We start from the raw sequence: 9,589 nt of genomic DNA, 5'->3' as shown, positions 1-9,589 counted from the left end.
CGTGGGCGTGGAGGGCGCTGACTGGCGCGGCCGGTGGCCGGCTCAGCGGGGTAGGAGGGCCGACTGGCCAGTTGTCCCGGGAGTATCATGGCCGCCCTGCGCACCTTGCTGCCCCGCGTGCGCGCCCCGCTGCGCCCCTGGCCTGGGTGCCCTGCGCCGCGCTCCTTCTCCTCGGGTGAGTGCGGGGCTGGGGGGCGGGCCCGGCTCCGCGCCGCACCTGCGGCCCCCGGGCTTCACCCGGGACCCGGCCCCGTCCCTGCACGGGACCCTGTCCAGTTTGGCCCCCACTCCCAGCACCTGCTCCCTGAGCTCGCTGAGCCCTAGCGTCGCTGGCATCTCAACTCCGGGGACTCGGGACTGAGTGCTGAGACCTCTGGCCATTTATGCGTTTGGTGGTTGGTTGTGAAATTTCTCTAACTTTAGAAGAACGTGAAGTTAGCACTACTGGAACTGGAAGGGGTCAAACAGGTTCTGTCCTGCAGTGCCTTCCGTCCAGGCCTGCGCACCCACGCCCACCGGGTGGACCTTCAGATTCTGCCTTCCCCAGCCAACCAGGCGCCCCTCTTCCACTCTCCTGAGCACCCCCACCCCAGTGTCTCCCAGGAACTCTAGGCCACTTCCCTGGGTTGGGGAGGAATCCCTGCGGCCTCTTCCTTCACCTGAGTGTCCCCGTACCCAACTACCAAGATGAGTTTGTTTTACCTAAGTTTTCTTGGACCACCCCTGCTGCCTCCTGGTCGGCAGCAGTCACTTCCTGCTCTTGTATGTGGCAGGCATGCTGCTGCGGGTAAACACTTTACATGTCCGGTTTCAGGTACCGTCCCCACAACAAGCCCACGGGATAGGTACTGTAATCCCAATTTCCCCCTTCAAGAAAGGAACCACCTCAATGTGCAGACACATCTGGTCTTCTCAGGTTAACCTCCTTCCTCTCCAGGTCACTGCTTGCCCCCAGATCTGAGCCCGCTGCCCCTCCAGGCTGTGACCATTGCCCTTTGGCTGTGCACGTCTTCCACCAGGCTGTGCACCCAGCAGGGCTGGAACACTGTTGTTTGCTACTGAATCCCTTTCACCTAGTTGGCACCCGAAAGCAGGAATGTCCTCATCGCTTGTTTCTGCAGTGTCACAGACCGTCTGTAGTGCACGTTCTGGGCAGCACCTATAGGACGTTCAGGAGGAGAAGGCTGCTGCTCATTGCTGTTTTTTTTTAACTTAAGGAAACATCCACAGCCACCCATGCTGCACACTGCAGCCACCCAGGACTGGGCAGGGGCCCTCCGGGGTCCTGTCGGGGTCACTCTGCCCACTGTGTGATGCCTCCAGAAATGGAAATCCTTTTTCCCCTCTCCCCAGGTGCAGGCTTCGAGTACATCGTCACAGCAAAGAAGGGGAAGAATAGCAACGTGGGGCTGATCCAGCTGAACCGCCCCAAAGTGCTCAACGCGCTCTGCAATGGCCTGATAGTGGAGCTCAACCAGGCGCTGCAGGACTTCGAGGAGGACCCCGCTGTGGGGGCCATTGTCCTCACGGGCGGGGAGAAGGCGTTTGCAGGTGAGGTGGCAGGTCGCCCAGGTGTGCCCAGGGCACGTGGCATGGTAGGTAGGCCTACTCCTCTGAATGTGTAAAAGAGGTCATGCAACTTGGGGGTTTACTTAAATGTAAGGTGGAAACGAACCCCAAACTGCTTGGAGGGGCCACTCTGATGCTGAATGTTCAGTCTGTTCCAAGGCAGTCAGATCTTGTGTGTGCAAGCAACTAGTGAGAGAGCCCAACCTTCTCCAGGTCCCCCTCTGGTCTGTTTCCTGTCCACGTGCCTCTGCGTCACCCCCGTCAGCTCTGTCCCACTGCCCAGCTATGTGTCCACGTGGCCATTCCCCACTGCCCCCAGCACCTACCCATGGGGACACTCAGTGTCTACCTTCTGATGGAGGGGCTGCAGCGGTCGTGGGGGTCTCTGCTCTGGTAACTGGGGCCTCGTTTCCACACCAGCTGGAGCTGACATCAAGGAAATGCAGAACCACACATTCCAGGACTGTTACTCTGGCGCGTTCTTGAGCCACTGGGACCGACTCACCCGGGTCAAGAAGCCCATCATAGCCGCTGTCAATGGCTACGCCGTGAGTGTCAGCCCACGGCTCCTCCTGCACCCGGAATGCCTGGCAGAATTGTACTGTGTGCAGAACCGATGTTTATCTTGAGGGGGCCCAAGTCTTGTTCCCAGGCTCGCAGGCCTTTCCTGCTGAGTGATGCTGAAGAGTAGAGGGAGGAGGTGTTTCAGCATCTGCCTTGCAGGTGTCGGCTGTTGGCGCTCGGGTTTCTTTGCTAGTCCAGCCCCTGGTCCATGGTGTGGCCCTGTTACTCCCCCTTGCAAGGTTAAGGATACATGTGTTGGCTTTTTGCCTAGTTTTGATGACTTTCCAACCTGTGCTGCCCTGTCAGCTAACCTCTCTCCCTACCATTGGAAGCTCTGCGGCCCCTCTTTGTTGCATCGGGGTCTCCGAGGCACATGGCCTGCTCAGAGGTGCTGGGGCCTCGTGTGGCCTGCAGAGAAGGGAGGCGGACGTTTCACCTAACGGTTACTTAATGCAGCTCCCTTGGGGTCAGTGGGCAAGGTTCTTGTAACACAGAGGCCCATCGGTTTCCCCACAGCAGAGAGGACTGGCCACCACAGACACTGTAGGACCCACAAAGCCAATAGTAGTTGCTGTCTGGCCCCTTACAGAAAGAGTTCGCCAGAATTGACCACGTGTAGATGGTTTACGGGAACAGTTAACTGACTTTGTACCTCTGCACTAACCTTTACTGTCTCGTTTTAGTAGAAATTGTAAGTAAGCAAGTAGAGTGACTTTTGGCCGGGTTCCCCTGGTGGTGCCTCATGTTGTTTTGCAGCTTGGAGGTGGCTGTGAACTTGCTATGATGTGTGACATCATTTATGCTGGAGAGAAAGCCCAGTTTGGGCAGCCAGAAATCCTAATTGGAACCATCCCAGGTAAGGAGTGATGATAACTCCAGCATAAACTCTTCAAGGAAATGTCCAGAATCTGCCGTGTCTCAGGGGCACACGGGCTGCTCCAATGACAGACAAGCACGTGGGGCTGTCGCGTGGGACAGGAGATGGCTGTCTGTCCTCACGCTGCTCCCTCTGCCAGCCTGCACACCGGGCCTGGGTGGGCACCGCAGCTCAGTGTGGCCTGGGAGCCTCGGAGCTGTGCCAGCCAGAGCCCCATCAGATGCCATCAGGAAAGGCTGGCCGCCCAGTGGCCTGTCGCCACACCGATTGTTGCTCATGAGCCACGTCCACAGCGGAGGCTTGCAGATCGGCAGCTCGGAGAGGAGGACATGGTAACTGTGGCCAGGGCAAGTGCCACAGCTTCACCCAAGTTCAGAGCAGGGACTCGATCCCCCATGGGGAGGCTGACAGGAGCAGGGGACAACAGTGATGCCTCTGTCCCTTGGTCTACCTGATGAGGGCGCCCGTCTCCAGTCTCCATGGGTCCCTGCCCTGTGTAGAGCCTGGAGCCGAGGTCATCTCCCGAGCTGGCCAGGCTGGGCAGGGAGTGGCTGTGGGGGCAGGGAGTGGCTGTGGGGTCAGGAGAGGCTGAGGGAAGCCCTGTATGACCTCCCTGACCGCCAGGCTCTTCCCGTCCCTGTGCTCGAGGGCTTCACCGCATGGGGGCGGTGCCCGAGTCTGCTGGCCTGTGATGTTTCCTCCTCTGGTCCGCTTGGCTTTCTCCAGGTTCACCGTGGGGTGGGGGACTGGGAAGACCACTCTCTTCCCACCTGGAGGACCTGGGTGAGTGGGAGGGTGAGCGGGGCCTGTGGAGGCAAAGGTCCATGCTGGTTGGGCACCCAGGGTCTGGGAGGGGAGCGTGTTCAGAGGGCCCAAGAGGCAGGAGCCCCAACCTTGTCTGGACCTCGAGCGGAGCAGGCTGTGATCAGAGGCCCCAGCTGTCCCCTGGGTTGGATTGGGTCAGGGGCCCTGAGCTGCGAGTTCCATGCATCTGTCCAAAGTCTGACTCTGCACTGATGTGGGTGCCTAAGTATGGAAAGGAGCTTCCCCTGAAGTTTCTCGCTGCCTCTAGCTGCCCCACCTGCTGGACGCCTTGGTACTGCCCACCCTCCCACCCACAACGGAGCCCATTTTAGCCCCTCGGAACTTGAGGACAACATGTCTGTGGCATCTTGGCTTGGGCTGGCCGCAGAGCTAGCTGTGACTAGCAGCCCTCTGTCCCTACAGGTGCAGGGGGCACCCAGAGGCTGACCCGTGCCGTCGGAAAGTCACTGGCCATGGAGATGGTCCTCACTGGTGACCGGATCTCAGCTCAGGATGCCAAGCAAGCAGGTACAGGCCAGGGCTGCCCTGGTGAACTGCCCTCGGGTTGCTGAGGGAGGGGGGGGCCAGGTCCAGGCTCCCATGGGCGGTCAGCACAGAGCTTTCACGTGTCCTGGGTGCCCAGGAGACACACTGCCTCTGAGGTACTGTGATACTGTGTACAAAGGAGGAACTGAGACACACATACTGGTTGACGAATGAAAATAAAGCCATCCCACTTCCCAAAGCCAACATGAGCAATGGGGGGTCTCCGAGGCCCCCTGCAGTCATGCTGTCTCCGCACTCCTCAGTGACCTGTGACAGTGAGCCTGGTGACCACAGCAGCCAAGGGCGCTGGCCCCACCTCGGGACGGTGTGACTCTCCTGTGTCTCTGCAGCCTTGTCAGTATCCGGGGGCCTGCACTGTGACTTAGAGAGATAGAACCAGCTGTTTCCACATGCTTACCTTTTTGTGTTTCAGGTCTTGTGAGCAAAATTTTTCCTGTTGAGACACTGGTCGAAGAAGCCATCCAGTGTGCAGAAAAAATTGCCAGCAACTCTAAAATTGTGACAGCAATGGCCAAAGAGTCAGTGAACGCAGGTAGGTGTTCCACCAGGAGGAGAGGGTGAAGGCCACCAGGACTGCGCGGGAGGAGTCGTGCAGCTTAATGTGTCGGGGTCTGAGTTACACACCTCAACCTGTTCTGAACAAAAACCGTTAGGAGTCTCAGTATTCCAGTGGCGGCTTTCTGTGGAGTTCTAGTTTCTAGTTGCTTGTTCCCAAATCCTGTTGAAATGGTCTGAGCCCCCCTTGGTAGCAGGACCAACCTTGGGGGACAGACGGCTGGGAGGGTGCTGGCAGGCAGGGGAAGCACAGAAAGGGCTGGCAGCCCCTGAGGAAGCCAAGTCCGGCTCCTGAGAAACTCGGGGACTTGGGTTGGAGAGACTCCTCTCAGCCAGCAGCTCGGCCTGCCCATTTCTGTTTCATGGGGCCTCTGGCTGGGGCGGCGCATTTGAGAAGGGAGGCTGTGTTTAAATCACAGTGAAATCAGAGTCCACATTGGTCCCCGGGGGATGTTTCCTATCACCACAAAAAGTTCTACATTCTCACATCTACCATCCCAGCTCCTAACTTAAGGGTTTTCCTTTTCAGCTTTTGAAATGACATTAACAGAGGGAATTAAGTTGGAGAAGAAACTCTTCTATTCAACTTTTGCTACTGTGAGTAAACTCATTCAAGTGGAGAAGCACAGGTGGTCCCACAGAGAAGTTCCTCGAGTTTCCTTGTAGATTTTATCTCTAAATACTGTTTCTCTTTGGTCAGAACCGTTAGCTTCCCCGTAGCTGGATCAGATGTGTTCTATCAGTGAGCACTGATCTTTGTAAATAAGTCCAGTGTGTGGAAGTTAAGAAGTACAGAAACTTTACAGGGTTATTTCCTGTTACAAAAGATCTCAGGAATGGCGCCCTTGAATTAAAATGCAGTCCATTTACCCGTCATTTTCCTAGATTGTTCCAATTACTTGCGATGGGGCTTAAATGTATTATTATACTATAATCTGAAGCTTTAGAGCATTATTTTCTAGGATATCTGGTAGTAACTTAAAATGTTCTTTTAATAATCATTAAAATTCATTTCTTATCAGAAAGTCTTATCTAGGTGTTTATAAAAAGATTAGGATGGGTTTGGCTCTTGAGGAAGTACAGGTGTGTGTGTGCACGCACGTGTGTGCGCGCACATGTGTCTGTGTGCACATGTGCACACGGCAGAAAGGAGGCAGACGTAGGGTTCAGATTCTCCTGTCCTGCTTCTGGACCCCCAGGACACTCCCTTACACAAATCATGACTAGATCCAGGTGATAATTTGGTGAATGACCCAAGTACTTGCATCTGAGGTTCTCTGTAGGTAAGAGTTTATGTCACACGTAGGTTAGTGAGTGGTTCCTGAGTGACCGTCACCAAGGCAGGGCAAGGGTGGGAGTGTCTTAATATAAAATACCCATTCCCAGGCTGGCCCTACTTGGTCAGGAAATCCAGATCATTCCCAGTGTTCCAGGTGGTCCCGACGCAGAATCCTCTCCCCACCTCGCCACCCTGCGAGTGTGGACGGCTAGAGCAGGGAGGAACCTGCAGGCAGAGCCTGGAACGTCGACCCAGTAGGAAGTGAATGTCCACCTCTGCCTTTTTCCTTTTCCCGCCAGGAGGACCGGAAGGAAGGGATGACTGCTTTTGTGGAGAAGAGAAAGGCCAACTTCAAAGACCAGTGAGAACTGGCTGCCTGTGCTTACAAACCTCTGTTTCGAGAGGAAAAATACAGCCTGTCAGTTTCAGAAGCAAATAAATCCTTCTCTTTTAAACGCAGCGTCAGTGACACACAGCTTCTCTCTGGCTGTGCGGGGCTGTGCGGGCTCACGCTCCGCCGGATGGAGGTGGCCTTCGCCTGGTGGTTGCAAAGGCCCCCGCTCGGTCGCCCAGTGGATGTGGCCACTCAGAGGGAAGGCCTCGCTGGGGCCATTGAAGAGTCGCGCTCTTGACAAAAGGATACGCTTTTTTTCAATTATCTCTAGGTTGAGTGTTCTATCACTTTTTTAAAGCCTCTTTGTTATTATAAGTAACAACATTCAGGCAGAAAAAAAGCACCCCACCCCACTCTAAGCACAACCACTGCTCATAGGTTCATAGTTCTCGAAAGATTTTTCTGTGCCCACACCCATACTCAGGTATGAATTCGAGGGTGGGGAGGATATAGCTCAGAGGTAGAACGTGTGCTTAATAGGCACGAGGTCCTGGGTTCAATCCCCAGCACCTGCATTAAAGAAAGAAAAGAAGAAAAACACTTGGTTTTTCTTTGTACAGAAATGGTATTCCGTGTACACACTTCTGCAGAGCGCACCCATCATCTCTCTGCTTCTGTCATACAAATGCACCCTCGTCTCTTGTTAGACTAGCATTCTTTCTTATTGTGGTAAAATATAAAAAAAAATTTGCCATTTTAACCGTTTTAAATGTACATTTGAGCAGCATTAAGTGTTCTTCATCCATCTCCAGACTGTTGCGTCGTCCCAAACTCTACCCTTTGGACACTAACTCCCGGCTCCCCTCCCCCGGGCCTGGTGACCCGCTTTCTACGTTCTGTCGCTGCATTTAGTGTAATACTTCCAAAGTCCATCCAGGTTATAGCAAGAATAGTTTCATTTCTTTTCATTGCTGAAACCGTTCCTGCTAGTGTTTCTTTCAATGGCCCTGAAATATTTTATAATAAGTACATGTAATTTGCTTATTTGCATGGTGTTGGATGTTTAGACTGTGTCCATTTCCTTAACTCAGAACCACCGTGTACGACAGTGCGGTGAACGTTCTCCACGTGAATCCTTGCACCTCAGTGTGAGCACGTCCTTGAGGATGAGGCCGTGGGTGCACCTGTGGGAACAGGGCTGTGGTGCCTGCCCGCCCCCGGCAGCTGGTCAGCAGGGCCTCTTCTCTGGTCTCCTCTGTGCTGGGCGGGCTGAGTCTCCAAGATTGACCTTAGGACTGCTTGCATCAGAATCCCAGGGGTGTTTGTTTAAAGTGCACGTTCCCAGACCTGGCTCAGAACTAGGGGAGGCCCTGGAACCCACAGTCTCTGGCACAGTGTGGTCCTTCATGCCATTTGCTGTGGGAGAGTATAATTTATGCACCAAGTTTCCTTTGGTGGCTTCAGACCCCAGGAAGGCCTCACAGGACACTGGGTGACCAAGTGACCAGAGTTACAGGAAACCAGCTCTGCCCCCACTGGATATCTGTTTAATTCTCAAGTCACAGCCCAGCTCAGAACACTTAACTTTCCATTTTACACCAGATTCTACAGCAAATGTCCAGTGGGAGAGTCATACAGGTCTGGAGCGTGGGACTAAGGCCCGTGTCCTACTGCCTAGGAGGGCAGGTGAAGGTGGCAGTGGCTGCTCTGGGTCAGAGGCCCCAGCATCAATGTCCTCAGACCCTCCAAGCTGAGGCCCGCACAACTACGTCTGTACAAGTGGGCGCCAGGCGGCATGAGGCCTCTGCTGGCCCTCGGTGCTGGTGCGCACACAAAGCAGCTACAGATTAACAGACGGGCCAGGTGAGGGGTGAGGCCCTCTGACTGCCACGTGTCCCCCACCCCCACCCCATCAGTCTTGCTCTGCAGAGAGTCCCACCTGTCGGAAGCACAGTGGGTTCCACTCAAAACCCAGGGCAGAGATCTGCCTAAGAAGGGCTCCACGGTAAGATGTACACCTGGCCTGTCAGGACCCAGGCTTCGGAGCCCTCCTCCTCCAGGGAGCCCACCGTCCAGCAAAGACCTGAGAGCACCTGGTACAGGTGTTTCCTCCGCCTTGTCCTACAGCCAGGTTTGGGCAGGTAGCATGACGACAAGCCCAGCAGAGGTCATTTCTGCAGGTGTGGATTGTAGTCATGGCGCTGGGCTGGGCTGGGGCTGGGAGCGTGTACCCTCCCCACCCCAGGACCTGAGCTGAAGGCCAAGGAGAAACCCACCTGCATGTGAGGAAGAGCTGAAGTGGCCCGTGAGGCTTTGGCTGCCTGAGCACCACGACCACCTGCCCTTGTTCCGGTTGTTTGTACGGGTTGGGTGGGGGCGCTCTGCAGTCTCCCCTCAGAAGGCTGTTCTGCCCTCCTGCGTATGCTGTCAGTTGGAGAAAGAGGCAGTGGTGCTGTTATGTGACAGGACCCTCCCCAGACACTGAGTTCTGATGAAGTCGCCCTTGAGATGATGGTGATGGTCTTTTCAAATAGGGCTGTTTGACGCCTTATTACAGAAGCAGGGACAAGTGGCTGCGAGGATCAGGCTCTCCCGGGAGCCAGGAGCCCGGAAGGCCAGGCCGGGCATTCTTCGTGGCGATAGATGCAGACCAGGATGCACGAGGTGATGACACACCATCTGCCCTTGAGTCTAGGGTAAGCAAGCACGGGGATCCAAGGCAGGAGACCTTACAGCTGAGAAAATTCGAGCACTGGTTTAATTTTCCACACACACTGGGCAGGGGCCTTCACAGTCGATTTTGAGCAAGGGGACCCAAGTCTGTAGGGCCAGTTGTGAAGTCTGTCCAAGACTCACCTGCGTGCCCTGTCCTGGCAATTCAGCAGAAGCCAAGAAACGGCTCAACATGGAGCCCACACATAAAGCCTCTGTGTGTATCTTGAAGATCTGTGACTGTTACCAAGGCTGTTGCCCCAGCATCATACCCCTGCCCCTCCGTTGAATGGAAATCAACTGCTCTGATCTAAGTCTCGGGAGGCAG

The 9,589-nt window shown here is 55.2% G+C and overlaps 1 protein-coding gene across 2 annotated transcripts; it reads left to right on the top strand.

Annotated features, from left to right (window-relative positions):
• The first annotated feature begins 17 nt into the window (after positions 1-17).
• Positions 18-6,674, top strand: ECHS1 (enoyl-CoA hydratase, short chain 1). Of its 2 annotated transcripts, XM_031462098.2 has the most exons (8): positions 22-175; positions 1,354-1,551; positions 1,990-2,117; positions 2,890-2,989; positions 4,238-4,342; positions 4,794-4,913; positions 5,466-5,533; positions 6,515-6,674. In XM_031462098.2, exons 1-8 carry the CDS (start codon positions 88-90, stop codon positions 6,578-6,580), a joined length of 873 nt encoding a protein of 290 aa, XP_031317958.1. In that variant the 5' UTR covers positions 22-87; the 3' UTR covers positions 6,581-6,674. The 2 variants fall into 2 exon arrangements, with proteins under 2 accessions (XP_064344660.1, XP_031317958.1); XM_064488590.1 differs by lacking the exons at positions 4,238-4,342; positions 4,794-4,913; positions 5,466-5,533; positions 6,515-6,674 and adding an exon at positions 3,737-4,161 and having other exon boundaries at positions 18-175.
• Positions 6,675-9,589: the final 2,915 nt, after the last annotated feature.

Source organism: Camelus dromedarius, chromosome 8 (assembly GCF_036321535.1).
Source record: "Camelus dromedarius isolate mCamDro1 chromosome 8, mCamDro1.pat, whole genome shotgun sequence".
In the NCBI taxonomy this organism is placed as follows: Eukaryota; Metazoa; Chordata; class Mammalia; order Artiodactyla; family Camelidae; genus Camelus; species Camelus dromedarius.
Note: the sequence above shows the minus strand (reverse complement) of the source record. Positions and strands in the feature narration are given on the sequence as shown.

What these genes read in the sequence shown, in the direction of transcription:
- ECHS1 (XM_064488590.1), top strand. Translation starts at nt 88, where the DNA reads ATGGCCGCCCTGCGCACCTTGCTGCCCCGCGTGCGCGCCCCGCTGCGC. An exon ending in CGGGGAGAAGGCGTTTGCAG is followed by an intron (nt 1,552 to 1,989) that starts GTGAGGTGGCAG and finishes TTTCCACACCAG; the next exon opens with CTGGAGCTGACATCAAGGAA. An exon ending in CCGCTGTCAATGGCTACGCC is followed by an intron (nt 2,118 to 2,889) that starts GTGAGTGTCAGC and finishes GTTGTTTTGCAG; the next exon opens with CTTGGAGGTGGCTGTGAACT.